Source organism: Mastigoproctus giganteus, chromosome 6 (assembly GCF_048544385.1).
Source record: "Mastigoproctus giganteus isolate SK-2022 chromosome 6, ASM4854438v1, whole genome shotgun sequence".
Taxonomy (NCBI): Eukaryota; Metazoa; Arthropoda; class Arachnida; order Uropygi; family Thelyphonidae; genus Mastigoproctus; species Mastigoproctus giganteus.
Genome location: NC_143580.1, coordinates 78,985,895 through 79,002,100, shown reverse-complemented (window position 1 = coordinate 79,002,100; position 16,206 = coordinate 78,985,895). Strand labels below are relative to the sequence as shown.

The 16,206-nt window shown below is 37.3% G+C and overlaps 1 protein-coding gene across 2 annotated transcripts in view; it reads left to right on the top strand.

Moving 5' to 3' along the window:
- The window catches only part of LOC150084428 (DDB1- and CUL4-associated factor 13), a 175,960-nt gene that overhangs the window by 146,756 nt on the left and 12,998 nt on the right, over window positions 1–16,206 (top strand). For both annotated transcript variants that reach the window (XM_090375218.1, XM_090375219.1), the window contains one exon: window positions 831–966. In XM_090375218.1, the coding sequence (XP_090231344.1) occupies window positions 831–966 (136 nt within the window). The remainder of the gene's footprint in view (window positions 1–830; window positions 967–16,206) is intronic.

The window sequence follows — 16,206 nt, the reverse complement described above, 5'->3', positions numbered from 1 at the left end:
TGAAACTTATTTCAGTAATTTACAACTAGTTGACTAAAAAAATCCTTTAATCTAGTGTATTCTCCTCTCATAGTTCAAGTATTATTAGTAATCATGAAATTTCAAAAGTGATAATAAAAGGAATAATGAGCACTTCTCAGATCAGTCCGATCCCTTCTAAGGTACCTAGTTCCCAATCTCTGTAGCATATTCAGTCTTTCCTTCTGTGGAAGCTTTTGAGTACTGGATTATTAAAAAAATAACAAAAAATTTAGACGGCAAGTTCTAGTCTGGGGTAACATACACAAACACTGTTGCACACATTATGATTGAGCCCATGCACTACCACAAAATCTGTATGATTCATTGTTAGCTACTGTACTGGCAAATCAGCTGCAATAAAAACATACAATGAAGTGGTAAACCATCCAAAGCATAAATGTAAATTTAATTTTAGATTTCTGATTTTCTTTCTGTATTTATTGTACCTTTCCTTAATTTTATCTTTATCAACCCACTCTAATCCACCCATGTAGGCCTGAGGACAGTATTCACTTGAATCTTGGAACATCACTATTTAAATTAAGTACTTGTATTGTGGCAGTTGTTTAATATTCAGCAACCATTTCAATAAATTTATTTCACAGTCTGGTCTTCCTTCATATTACTTATGATTAATCACATTATCTCCCTTTCAATAAATTAGAAAAAAATTTATTATTACCTTGCACAATTATACTGATTCCTTTCTGGATAATATTCTCTTCTTTTTGTGATCAAGTTTTACTATTTATTACCAAAATAGAAGTAATTTTTTTTTTCTTTCCCATTTCTTTCATGCAATAAAATAGAGAAGTTTATCACACTAAACGAATGCAAAGACTAACTTGTGTAGTATGGACCTTGGATAACAAGTATATTCTCACAGGATCTGATGAAATGAATATTAGGATGTGGAAAACTAAAGCATCGGAAAAATTGGGTTTGGTGAGCAATTTTCTGACATCAAATTGAAAAAGTTAACACACACACACACACACATATATATATATATAGCATAGTGTATACGAATGTTTAAAGTTTATAATGACAGAATTGTATATTTTAGTTTTTGTCATGTATGCAAAATTAATGCCATTGTACATAGGGTAATTCGACATTATACGTGCATGATTTATTATAGGTCAATACCAACAGATGAGGTTACTTGGAATAACTACATCAACCTTTGTATTCTAAATAATTATATTTACAATGGTAAATACGTTTATAAACAATCCATAGGAGTTCCCATGGGTTCACAAATTTCTAGTATAGTATTCAATTTATTTCTTCGTTATTACGAACATCTATATATTCATAACAACCCGAACCTTAATTTTTTTGCATTCCGCTATGTTGATGACATTCTTATTCTCAATATTCATTTTGAAAATATTGCAAAATCCATATATCCCACTGAACTCACTCTCAATAAAGAAAACTTTGGCAACCAACATGCAAATTTTCTTGATTTAAGTATTACTCTAAACAGTCCTCTTCGTCATAATTTAGAATTATTCGACAAAAGAAGCAAATTTAATTTTAATATTATTTATTTAACGAATTGGAACTTGAACATTTCGATCAAGGTTCATAAAAATATAATCTACACACAAATTATCCGTTTGGCTAATATTAGCGGCAATCAATCACTTTTTGCTGGTGCTTTAAATGATCTCTATATCAAACTTCTCAATAATGACATTCCAATTAATTTCTTAAATTTTATTATAAAAAATCTCTCTGATTTTATTAAACAAAAATTCGGTTTCACCATGTTCCACCTTGATTAGGGTTAATTTGATACCTGTACAGTTGTACATTTGAATGGTGGTATTTCCACTGCTTGGAAAGTGATCACACCTTATGACTTCTATTAGAACGATGTTTGTGTTCTTTCACTTCCTAAGTTTTTCTTTTAATTTTTTTAATTTAATATTACTAGTAATTACTTATGATCAATCTTATTTTCTCTATTTTACTTTGGCCACAGAGGGCTCCCATAGTTCTTCTCTTCTGAGCAACTCCACCATCATTGTCATAGTTCTCCCTGTTTACATTCCATTCTTATTAATCATATTCGCATAATTGTACCTTATTAATCATGATCGCATATTTGTATCTTCATTTTTTGATTATATTCCACCCAACTTGTTTCTGCCAAATATCATAGGTATTTAATTTTTCTCCTTTTCATATTTTATATCATATATTTCATATATCTATCACGCAAAATATACACTACAAGCTAGCGGTATTAATTTCCACTTCTACTAACACTCTCACAGCCAAGGCCCTCTCTATGAGGTTGCGTACTTACACACCCAGCTTGCCTAGTATCCTTTAAACTCTTTTCCTTCTCTTTACATCTTTCTACTTTCTGCTCTTTGTTTTTCCGTCTGTTGAACTATTAGTGTAATACGACGGTGATTTGGGCATTCTCACTTTTCTTATTCTTACTATCTTCGCCTCTATATTTTTAACTTCTTTTCCCTCCCCTTACCTTGCATTGCTTCCTTTTTTTGTACCGCTACCTTGTTATTTATTATTATTTTATTTTTTTTAATCTTTTTACATACTTTCAACTTAAACACACTGCATTCTTACATACTTTCTACTCAATCTATTAATCTAAACACGCTGTGTTGGGGGGCTACCTTACTCATGTTTCTGGAGATTAATTTTTTTTTTTTTTTTTTTTTTTCATATCTATTTCATTTTAATAGCTTCTCCATCAACATGAGTTTGCATAGAAACACAGTGTTTGGTACATGATCAGGTGTAGCCCCCTGATGAAATACCTGATCTATGTACCAATTTTTAATTTTTAAAATTTTTAATTCTTGTAATTTTTATTTTTGAATTTAATTTTATGATTTTTATCTCTATTACCCTCCCCTATTTTTCTTTCAGCTTTTGTACATATGATTAACCTATTAATTTGGCATTAATTCAACCTTAATTCTACTTAATGATTTTTTTTTTTCTTTTTTTTTAGGTTCTTAACATTCTTTCTCTTTTTTTTCAACTAGGCCTGGTATTTTGTGATTAATAACTTCTCCGTCTATATTTACTTTTAAATGTGTGTATATATATATATACACATACACACACATACATAAATACAGGGTGTTTCAAAAGTGACGGCCAATAATTTAAAGGTGAACTGTACAGACTACAATATGCAAAAAAAGCCTAGTAAACATGGGTCCTTAAGTGAATCGTTTTTGAGATATTGCAGATTTCTAGTTGGGATCCACTGCTGACAAGGTGAACTGTATAGAGTTGGGATCCACTGCTGACAAGGTGAACTGTACAGAGTTGGGATCCACCACTGACTTATTTGTTTAGGTTAGGTTATGCTCATTCTCTTCCTTTCCCCTTTCTCAATGCTCTGAGATGTAACAGGCATACTAGTACTTGTCAAAGGATAGTCAACATGGAAAGGGGTTACAGCAACAAAGAGTATGCGGAATGCACTTCATGTATGGTAAATCCGACGGCTGCACATTTGTACAGCACTTGAGGTTGTACAAATTCCCCGCCGAAGGTAGCCCAACAAGCACACATTCATCTGGGTACATCAATGCCTTAGATAACATGGATGATTCACACATGGAGTACAAGCAAGTAGACCCAGAAACAACACCTGATGTTGAGGAAAGGGTGTTAGAAAGAATAGAACAAAATTCAGGAATTTCGACAAGGAGGGTTGCTCTGCAAGAGCATGTACTGAGTCATAGCAGTGTATGGCGAATTTTACATCACCAATTACTGTACCGGTACCATATCCAGCGTGTACAAGGTCTCAGCAATACAGACTACCCTCCCAGAATGCTCCCATAGTCAGTGGTGGATCTTAACAGAAAATGTGCATTATCTCGGAAACGGTTCATTTGTGGCCCAATGTTCACTGGAACTTTTTTGCTTATTTTAGTTTGTACTTTTCACCTTTAAATTATTGACCATCATTTTTGAAACACCCTGTACGTATAAGCATGTTAATTTTCACCTCCATCTATGCAAACTTTATCAGGTAAATCAGATATGATAAAGTTTGCATAGATGGAGATGAAAATTACACAGTGTCAAAGACTAGAAAGGTAAGGATAGTAGAAAAAAGAAGTAATGTAGATTTAAAAAAAAGAATGTTAATATCCTAAAAGTTATGACTTTTAGGATATTAACATTCTTTTGCCTTTTTCAAATCTACATTCAAAGGTGGTAGATGACTCTCATCAACTGGTGCAATACCACCACTTTGCTTATTGGAGGCTTGAAGTGGTGAAACCCATGTTTAGTCTCTAGAGCCAAGTTTCCGGAATCCCCCCATACTTCTCCTTCAACCCATGCACGGTACTAAGTACTATAGGTTTTGATACCTTTCGTTCTTGAGGTTTTCATAAAAAACATATTTTTTCTACTATCCTTACCCTTCTAGTCTTTGACACTGTATTTTCACCTCCATCTATGCAAACTTTATCAGACTTATCTATTCTTACATGCTTATATACTTTCGCGTTCTTTGCTGCTGCTTTGCATGTTTTGGTGCATTTGTCATACCTTGCTTATTCATTTTTTATTATATTTTTATTTTTCCATCAACTTTGACTTTAAATTACATTTTATATACATATATATATATATATATATATATATATATATATATATTTGAATAATGGCTTTAAAAGTTAGAATGGAATGAACTGAAATAAGAAAATAAATTTAAAGCTATCATTAGAGGCAGCAAAATGCACATCCTCCACATTATGCCCAGTACATAATTGATAATTAAAATAAAAATAAAATTAATGCATATGCCAGTAGCATGGAAAAACTGTAGAGCGAAAAATTAACATAAAAATTAAATCAAGGGAGGAGAAGGTAACAAGACTGAAACTTTAACATTAGCATTAGTAGAGGCGTATGATGCAAGAAAGCAAGCTTATGCAGCATCAGCCAAAAAAAAAAAAACACTCCCATTTCAACCCTCCGTTCATTCGAAATACCTGTCCAGCTGAGCCTTAAATTTATTTAGGCTATCAACTTCCACAAAAAGGATGGAAGTCTATTCCACCAACCAACTACCTGCTGGCTAAAGGCAAATTTCTGCACATCTATCCTACATCTGTCTTTCCTCAATTTGAATTTATGCCCTCTCAGGTGGGATACTTCCTCTTGCTCATTCTGAGCAAGAGGAAGTATCCCATCCAGCATTGAGCATGCTCAAACCATTCAAGGCTTTATACACCTCAATCAGATCACCTCTCCGGTGCCTAGTCTCCAGACACTGTAATTTGCAAAACTTAAGCCTTTCTTCGTAAGAGCAACCCTTTGTTCCATTCACTAATCTTGTTGCCCTTCTCTGTACTCGTTCCAGCAGCTCTACATCCTTCTTGAAATGAGGCCTCCAGACCTGTATACAGTACTCAAGGTGTAGCCTGACCATTGCCTTATACAAGAGAATAATCACCTCCTTATCCCTGCTAGAAAAATTCCTGTATATCATTGACAATACTCCATGAGCTACTCTTCCAGCCCGTCTGCACTGCTCAGAGAACTTCATACTGCCTGCATAATTACCCCCAGATCCTTTTCATTCTCTACCACTGTCAGTGTAGTAGTACCATAGATTTGATACGTTGCTCTGGGGTTACTGTTTCCCATATGTAGTACTCTGGCATTCCCCTTCCTGAATAACTCCTCATGTGTGAATGTAGATGCACATTTGTCAAGGTTAAATTTCATTTGCCACCTCTCAGCCCATCTGCTCAACCTTTCCAGATCCTGTTGCAGCAGCATAGCATCAGTAATGTCCTTAACAACCCTGCCATCCTTTGTATCGTCTGCAAACTTGGACATTAAGCTTGATATAGTGACATCATCAATATCATTTATAAATACAGAAAACAATAATGGACCCAATACTGAACCCTGAGGGACTCCACTAATAACATTAGTCCACGATGAGCAGTGTCCATTGATTACCACTCTCTGTCTTCTCCCCCTCAACCATCCCTTTATCCACAGCAGCAATTTGCCTCCAATGCCACACTGCTCCAATTTGTGCAGCAGTCTTCCATGTGCAACAGTATCAAAAGCCTTTCTAAGATCCAAATATATAATATCAAAGTTATTCCCTGCATCCAGTTCTTTTGTGACTGCATCATAGTATCCAATCAAATTGGTCAGGCAAGACTTCCCCTTAACAAAACCATGCTGTGTCTGAGCTATAACTGAAGTCTTGTCTAGATGATCCTGCAGTGCTTCTTTAACCAGTGCCTCCATTAATTTTCCTGAAACAGAAGTTAAACTCACAGGTCTATAATTACTTGTGTCAGCCTTTGATCCTCCTTTGTGAATTGGGGTCACATTTGCACATCTCCAGTCTATGGGTACCTCCCCTGAGTCCAAAGAAACTCTCATAATTATGGCTAAGGGTTTGCTTACTTCCTTTGCTGCCCCCTTTAATATAACTGGATAGATTCCATCCACCCCGGTGCCTTTTTTATGTTTATCCTCCACTTTCCTCTCAGTTATTACAAAATCATCTAGCTCACTGCCAGAGTTTACTTCATCTCTGGCATTCCCCTTCCTGAATAACTCCTCATGTGTGAATGTAGATGCAAAATACTCGTTTAGTTTGTTAGCCACCTGAGCAGAATCCTCAACTGTTGAACCATCAATATCCAGTGGACCAATCTGATTCATCCCTTTTCTTCTAGAGTTTACATAGGTAAAGAACTCTTTGTTGTTTTTCTTTGCATCCTTTTCCAAGGATTTCTCATAATCTGCCTTTGCCTGTCTAATCTCCTTTGTGACTTGGTTACAGACCAGCTTATATCTATCATAGGCTTCCATGTCACCCATTAATTTATATGTATCCCATGCATTTTTCTTCTCTGCCATATGTCTCATTAGTTCATCTGACATCCATTTAGGCCTAAATCTTGAACAATATTTCTTAGTTGGTATGTAAGATATCTTGTATCTTCCAAGATAAGAACTGTAGCCGAAAGTCTCCAAATCATTTAGAAGTTCAATTAAACCCAATTAATAATAAATCAATTTAAAATTTAAAATATAAAGCCAATTATGTAATAATTTAGTGGCACCCCCCCCCCCCCTGTAAGGTACCAGTTCCAAGAGATGCGAAATATCACCAAAACGAACTACTAAAATAAAACAAAGTAACAAAGTAATAGACTGACCATTATGCCCCATATCGACGGAGGACCACGTGGCCAGTAATGTTCATGGAATCGCTGCATTTCAATTGCTAGACAAATCGTCGTAAAGGCAAACTGATTGAAGGACCAAACCACCCCTCCATACACCAATCGATCCACAAATGCAGAGGATTTGCATGGCAGTGGTCCTTATGCAGCAAGAAATAAACTATGGAACAGACCAGCACTCCAGACATAGCCACACCACTGACATAATGTAAGCTTAACCAGCTTATATAGACAGAAAAAATAAAATAAAATATAGATGGTGGTTTAGGCGCAGCTTTAGCATGTCAAACCCACTACTACCACCTCATTTATATTTGAATAATGTCTTTAAAAGTTAGAATGAAATAAGAAAATAAATTTTAGTTGTTGGTGACTATTGTCAGGGAAACGGGGAACATGCTTTGTAAAAAGGATAGGTGGAATAGGACCAGGGTATGTCTGCCAGGGGCAAAGGTTGACGATGTTGTAGAGCGGATATCATCTTTTAAGGGCACAAAAGGTGATATAGTTGTACACGTTGGCACTAATGACATTAAGAGTAGGAGACCGGCGGAATTACTTAGCAAGTACAGGACACTGTTGAAAAAAAGCCGTGAATTAGGGTTGAATTTGAAAGTGTCTGCAATTCTGCCCAGACACGATAGGAGGGAGTATATGATGAGAGCCTTGTCGATCAATTCGGCCCTGGAGGGATTGTGCAAGGCTCAAGGGGTAGAATTTTTTTCAGCCTGGACTGTACTTGTTAACAGGAGAGATTGCTTCTACAGGGATGGGATACACTTAAATAGAAAGGGTGCAAGAATTTTTGCTGATGCTGTCGAGGCAGTGTTAGGTGGGTCGGAAAACTGCTAGTTGGGGGGGGGGATACAAGGACTAATAGATTAACAGTAGCCACTGGCAGAGGTGGAAGTGATTCTTGCACTGCTTCTATTGAAATGAGCAGAAGCCTGAAAAACAAGATTCAGGATATTTCAGAGACTGCTGGGAGTCATTGCGGTACAAGTAAACACATGGGTTGTGTTAGGGTAGCTAAGAATAGAAACAGGTGCATGTATACCTGCGTGTACACCAATGCTAGGAGTTTGGTAAATAAATTTGATGAATTTTGAGGTATTGCTCAAAACATCAAAGGCAGATATTGTTGGGATATCAGAGATGTGGTGTCACACAGATATAAGTAATGCTGAACTGGAATTTGGGGAATACAATGTGTATAGAAAGGATAGACAGGACAGGAGGGGAGGAGGGGTTATGCTATTAGTTAAGAAACACAAAGTCCAAGGAAGTGAAGCCAGTCGACATCGATGGACAGGGCAGTGTCGAGTCAGTTTGGTGTGACATAAGCATAGGGGAATCAAAATTGCGAGTAGGAGTGTGCTATAGGCCTAATGACTCTGATGAGTATAATAAGATATTGTACAGGGAAATAGAGTGGGCCAGTAAATCAGAGAGTCTTATAATGGGGGATTTTAATTTCCCAGATATTGACTGGAATTTGTGGGTTGGTCACTCGCACACTAGCAAGGCTTTTGTGGATTTATTGGATGATTGTTTTCTACATCAGCATGTTCGTGAGGCAACAAGAGGGAGCAATACTCTTGATCTGATTATCAGTAGTGATTCTTCATGCATTAAGAATCTGCAGATAAATGAACCACTAGGTGGCAGTGATCACAGTGTGTTGAAGTGGGATTTACTCAAGGAGGTAACTACCATCAGAGGTAAAGGGAAGGGTTTTTGTTTTCGTAAAGGCGATTATGATGGTCTGAGACAGTATTTAAAATCTATACAGTGGGACCAACTGATGATGTTACCAACAGCAAACTCAAAATGGGAAGCATTCAAGGAACTAATCTTGGAGGCTACCAGGCTTTACATACCAACTAAGAAATATTGTTCAAGGTTTAGGCCTAAATGGTTGTCAGATGAACTAATGAGACAGGTGGCAGAGAAGAAAAATGCATGGGATACATACAAATTAATGGGTGACATGGAAGCTTATGATAGATATAAGTTGGTCTGTAACCAAGTCACAAAGGAGATTAGGCAGGCAAAGGCAGACTACGAAAAATCCTTGGCAAAGGATGCAAAGAAAAACAGAAAAGAGTTCTTTACATATTTAAACTCAAGAAGGAAAGGGATGAATCAGATTGGTCCACTGGATATTGATGGTTCAACAGTTGAGGATCCTGCTCAGGTGGCTAACAATCTAAACGAGTATTTTGCATCTACATTCACGCATGAGGAGTTATTCAGGAAGGAGAATGATGTAGGTAAAGTAAACATTGGCAGTGAGCTGGATGATTTTGTAATAGCTGAGAAGAAAGTGGAGGAGAGATTGTTGAGGATAAACATAAAAAAGGCACCTGGGGTGGATGGGATCTATCCAGTTATATTAAAGGAGGCAGCAAAGGAAGTAAGCAAACCCCTAGCCATAATTATGAGAGCTTCTTTGGACTCAGGGGAGGTACCCATAGACTGGAGATGTGCAAATGTAACCCCAATTCACAAAGGAGGATCAAAGGCTGACACAAGTAATTATAGACCTGTTAGTTTAACTTCTGTTCCACGTAAATTAATGGAGGCACTGGTTAAAGAAGCACTGCAGGATCATCTAGACAAGAATTCAGTTATAGCTCAGACGCAGCATGGTTTTGTTAAGGGCAGGTCTTGCCTGACCAATTTGATTGGATACTATGATGTAGTCACAAAAGAACTGGATGCAGGGAATAACTTTGATATTATATATTTGGATCTTAGAAAGGCTTTTGATACTGTTGCACATGGAAGACTGCTGCACAAATTGGAGCAGTGTGGCATTGGAGGCAAATTGCTGCTATGGATAAGGGGATGGTTGAGTGGCAGAAGACAGAGAGTGGTAATCAGTGGACACTGCTCAACGTGGACTAATGTTATTAGTGGAGTTCCTCAGGGTTCAGTGTTGGGTCCGTTGTTGTTTTCGGTGTTTATGAATGATATTGATGATGGGATATCAAGTTTAATGTCCAAGTTTGCAGATGATACAAAGGTTGGCAGGGTTGTTAAGGACACTACTGACACTATGCTGCTGCAACAGGATCTGGAAAGGTTGAACAGATGGGCTGAGAGGTGGCAAATGAAGTTTAACATTGACAAATGTAAAGTACTACATATGGGAAACAGTAACCCCAGAGCAACGTATCAACTCTGCGGTACTACACTGACAGTGGTGGAGAATGAAAAGGACCTGGAGGTAATTGTGCAGGCAGATATGAAGTTCTCTGAGCAGTGCAGACGAGCTGCAAGAGTAGCTCATGGTGTCTTGTCAATGATATACAGGAATTTTTCTAGCAGGGATAAGGAGGTGATTATTCCCTTGTATAAGGCAATGGTTAGGCCACATCTTGAGTACTGTATACAGGTCTGGAGGCCTCATTTCAAGAAGGATGTAGAGCTGCTGGAACGGGTACAGAGAAGGGCAACAAGATTAGTGAATGGAACAAAGGGTTGCTCTTACGAAGAAAGGCTTAAGTTTTGCAAATTACAGAGTCTGGAGACTAGGCACCGGCGAGGTGATCTGATAGAGGTGTATAAGGGTTTGAATGGTTTGAGCATGCTCAATGCCAATGGGATTCTTCATCTTGCTCAGAATAATCACCTCAGAGGGCATAAATTCAAATTGAGGAAGGACGGATGTCGGATAGATGTGTGGAAATTTGCCTTTGGCCAGCAGGTGGTTGGTTGGTGGAACCGACTTCCATCACTTGTTGTTGAAGTTGATAGCCTAAACAAATTTAAAGCTCAACTGGACAGGTATTTTCGAACGAACGGAGGGGTGAAATGGGAGTGGTGTGTGTTTTTTTTTTTTTTTTTTTTTGGCTGATGCTGAATAAGCTTGCTTTCTTGCATCATATGCCTCTACTAATGCTAAATAAATATAAAGCTATCATTAGAGGCAGCAAAATGCACATCCTCCACATGATACCCAGTACATAATCGATAATTAATATAAAAATAAAATTAATACATATGCCAGTAGCATGGCAAACTGTAGATCAAAAAATTAACATAAAAATTAAATCAACGCGGAGGGTTAAAGGTAACAAGACTGAAACTGTAGCCGAAAGTCTCCAAATAATTTAGAAGTTCTTTGTTTTATTTTAGTAGTTCGTTTTAGTCCTGTTTTGGTGATATTTCACGTTTCTCAGAACTGATACCTTAAAAGGGGGGGGGGGGGGCGGGTGCCGCTAAATTATTATATAATTGGCTTTATATTTTAAATTTAAAATGGATTTATTATTAATTGGGTTTAATTGTTTAAAGTTTTGCCATGCTACTGGCATATGTATTAATTTGATTTTTATATTAATTATCGATTTTATATATATAAAAATGTGTTCTTTGTATTGCATGTAGCATCATATCTAACATCCTTTTTAATGTTGTTCATATTTATTACCAGTCACTTGTGAAACAGTAGTATTCACAGATGTGATTACAGTATGAATAATTTTCCTTCTAATTCTGAAACTGAAAAACATGAAGTCTGGCATACTTCTATAAGCTGAAGCCAGCCACATTCTGGCCCTCAGCTTACTGTTCTTTGCCAAAGAACATGGTTATGTGTAGTAGCAGAAGATAATATTTTCAGTAGTAGTAGCAGATAATGCAAGAAAGCTAGCTTATATAGAATTAGACAAAAAAAAAAAAAAAAAAAGCCAACACTTCTCATTTTGCCTGTACATTCCCTCTAGCTGCGTATCCAGTTCTTCCTTGAATTTATTGCAACCACTCACCTCCACAATGCCAGATGGGAGTTTGTTCCAACAATCAGCAACCCTCTGGGTGTAGACAAATTTCCTCACATCCGATCAAACACCTCAGTCAGATCTCCTTAGAGGTGCAATTTCCAGATGTCTTCAGATGCTGCAATTTGCAAAACTGATGTCTTTATTAGTGAGAGTACCCTTTTGCTCCCAGCACCAATATTGTTGCTCTTCTCTGCACCTGTTCCAGTAGATCCACATCCTTCCTAAAATAAGGCTTCCAGACCTGTATTCAGTATGTGGCTTAACCTTGTACAAAGGGATATTCACTTTTCCCTGCTTGCAAAATTCCTATATAGCCTTTGACAAAACCCCATGAGGTGATATAGGAACCTGTTTGCACTGCTCAGAGAACTTCATATATGATTGTACAGCCACTCCCAGGTCTTTTTCAATCTCCACTGCCCAGAGTGTGGACCACACATCTGGCACATTAATCTGGGATTGCTGCTCCCCCACCCCATATGAAGAACCTTGCATTTGTCAATATTAAACTTCAGTTTCCACTTCTCACCCCCATCTCTCCAATTTCTCTCAATCTTGTTGCAGTAACACACCCTATCTTTGCGTTCTTATACATTAAGCCTGATATGCCATCATCAATATCATTAATAAATATAGAAAACAAAAATGGGACAATCGCTGAAACCTGGGGGACTCTGCTAAATAACACATTAGTCCAAGAAGAGCAGTGCCCATTAATAACCACTCAGTTTTCTCCCACTCAACCATCCCTTGATCCATAGCAGCAGCTTTTCCATTAATGCTACACTGCTCTAATTGTACAGCAGTCCTTTTTGTGGAACACTCAAAAACTTTTCTGAAATCAAAGTGTCAAAAGTATATTTTGTATCCATGTTCCTTTGTTACTGTGTCATAATATCAATCAGATAGGTCAAGACAATATTGTCCCTTAACAAACCCTTCCTGTAACTGCAGTTTAACTGCATTCCTAACTGGATGGTCCTGCATTACTTCATTAACCAATGACTCCATTATTTTCCCTGCAACAGAAGTCAACAGATCTGTAATTACTCATGTCTCCCTTTGATCCCCTTTGTGAATTAGGAATACATTTGCACAACTCCAGTCCACAGGTACTTTCCCTGAATCCAGTGATGCTCTGATAATCACAATTAAAGGTTTGCTTACCTCTTTTCTTCCTCCTTTAATATAACTGGATAGATTCCATCCACCCCAGCTGCTTTTTTTTTTACATTTAGCTTTGACAATTTCTCTTCCACTTTCTTCCCAGTTATTACAAAATTATTTAGCTCCCCACCAGAATTTGACTACCTTATGGCATCCCATCCCTAAAAAATTCCTCATATGTGAATGTAGATGCAAAGTACCCTTTCAGTTTGTCAGCAACCTTAATAGGATCATCAACATTTAATCCATTCATGTCTAGTGAACCAATGTTGATTCAAACCCTTCCTTCTGTTTATATAAGTTATAGAAGCCTTTGCTGGTTTTCTTTGCCAGAGACTTCTCATAATCAACCTTATGTCAGTTTGGCTATTAAACCTCTACTGTAAAATGTCAATTATAATTAGTTGAATAAAAGGACTCCGTAGCCGAGTGGTCAGGGGCAGGAGTGCAGTAGCATATGCCCCTTGAGTAGACCGGGGTTCAAGCCCCTGACTGCAATATAAAAGTTTAGAAATCTATTTAGCAATTATTTTTAAGCAATTGCTATTCTATTATTAGCCCCTGACTGCTAAAAATGGTCGATCTGCCAACCTGCACTGGACCAGCATGGCAGATTATGGTCCATTTCCCTCAACATGAATTGTTGAGGAGGCTTTCATCGTGCAGTGGGTTTGATAATGGCTGCAGTTTACAATTTTTTTTTTTTTTTTTTTTACAGTTGACCCCCCCCCCCATAATGAAATCCTCTATGTGGTGAAATTTTCTGGGTAAGCGTTAGATTTTGAAGTAGTTTACATGTAACTTTAGCTCTGTACAACAAATTAATACCTTTCTACTTTCTATAACAAAGTTTCTGGCCAGATCCTTGTGTGATGTTATTTTTTTATTGCTGCAGCAGATGTTGAGTTTGAAAGGTAGTGACACCCCCTCATTGTTCAATAAGGCTGGGGCTTATTGAAATGTTCCAGATATGCTGTTTCAAATAGCATATCTTGGACAATGTGCTTTATCAGCATGAGGCTTCAATATAGCTTGATATCTAAAAACTGACATTGAAAATGCCGATGTAAATGAGGATACAGTTCAGTTTCAGTCAGTGTTCTTCAACCTTTTGCTACCCGTGTACTGTAAATACATAACATTGTGCAAACTGTAAAGAGTGATTAATAGTGTGTTTTTAGTATTGTGGCATCCCTTAAAGAAGCTTGCAGAAGCTAACTGATTGAAAATTTCTGGTGTAGGTGGCTGACCTGCCATTGCTATACAGTCAACATTAGCAAAAAAATGTTTGTGCAGGTCTTTTTCCACATTATGCTACCCCTCAAACTAAACATAACTCAAGTTGATCGACAGCTATCGATAAAAATGAACTGTGGGAACATTTTCTATGCAGTAGTCAACTGTTCAGTGGTGACTGCTGAATAGTATCTCATGATTGTTAGTCTCTTCTTTAAATTATACACTGGTGTGCAAAATTTAAGGACCAGTTAGGTTTTCACCTGTAGCTTCTCATAGAGGTGGCCTGGATATGGGAAAAGCATACCAAAGGAACCTCATGAGGTACAGAAATGATGAAGGAAACAGCACCGACACAACAACCGAAATTAAACGGTACAGAGGGACTTAATTAAAAAATGGCAAAACCACTGGCTGCCATGATACAGATGCATCACTGCCAAAGATGGAACAAAGGGAAGAGGTGCTCCTCAGTAGGAGATATGGCCACCCCTAATGTTGATGCAGGCTTTGTACACCTGTCCATACTTAGAACAATGTTGTTGATAAGTTCTTGCGGTAACATTGTCTAGTTCTCTGTCAACACCATCTTTAGCTGGTGAACATTTTCTTGTGGGTGTGAACATACTGCTAGGTGTCTTCCCAGAGTGTCCCATATGTGTTTGATGGGATTTAGATCGAAGGAAATGGGCAGGCCAATCCATATGAACAATGTCCTCACTTTCCAAAAGCATATCACAGCTGCATTGCGATAGGGTGTGGCATTATCATCCATAAACATGAACTCGGGGCCAGTGGCACCTTGGAAAAGGATTACCTCAGTGCAGTGCGTGCATCAGTTACAGTATTGCCTTTGAGTATCTGAAGTTGTGTACATCCATCCAAGATAACGGCTCCCCATACGAGAACACCTCAACCACCATATTGATCCCTTTCAGTGATGCTTGCAGGGTAATACCGTGTGCCAACCTCTCGCCAGAGTAGCTGACGTTCAGAATCGCTGCTGAGACTGAATCTACGCTCATCAGTAAAGAGTACCTTAAGTAAAGATTTTGTGGTTGTAACCTTTGGAAATAGTGTTGGTCCTTAAAGTTTTGCACACCAGTGTACTTGGCAATCAGTCTTGTGATTGATTTGAAGTATTAAACACATTAGTATGCCAAAGGAAATGCTTGAGTGTCAACAACAAATTAAGAGTTGCATGAAATTGATAAAGGGCCCAAGAAAAAAGATATTAAAAATTTTGATATTCCACAAAGAAGTTTATCAGCAATTTTAAAAAAAATTATTTCATAAAAAGCAAATTCAGTCTCTTTTTATAGGAAAGAGATAGGTTCTTATGAGGATGTCAACAAATCAGTTTTAAAATGGGTTCAAGTGATTTGCAGAAAACAGTTGCTACCCTTGATGACTTTAGAGAAAGACATTTCAATATGTGAAACAGTTGACTCACCAGGATTTCATACTAGTTTGGGTCAGTTGTATAGTTTTAACAGTAGATGTGGGATTTTATTGAAATCAGTTTTATCTAAATTTTATTTAATTTTAATTTTATCTAAATCTACTGATATCTAATTACTTGGATATTTTAATTTATTAAAATATCTGTACTATGATTGCACTAAACTGTTTGTAAAGCATACTACTCGGAGAAACAAATAATGGCTGCCACTAAACTAAAGGTAGTGCTTGCAGTCCACGCAAAGTTATGATTAAATGTCACCTTTTCATATGGATTTTTCTGAGAATGATGA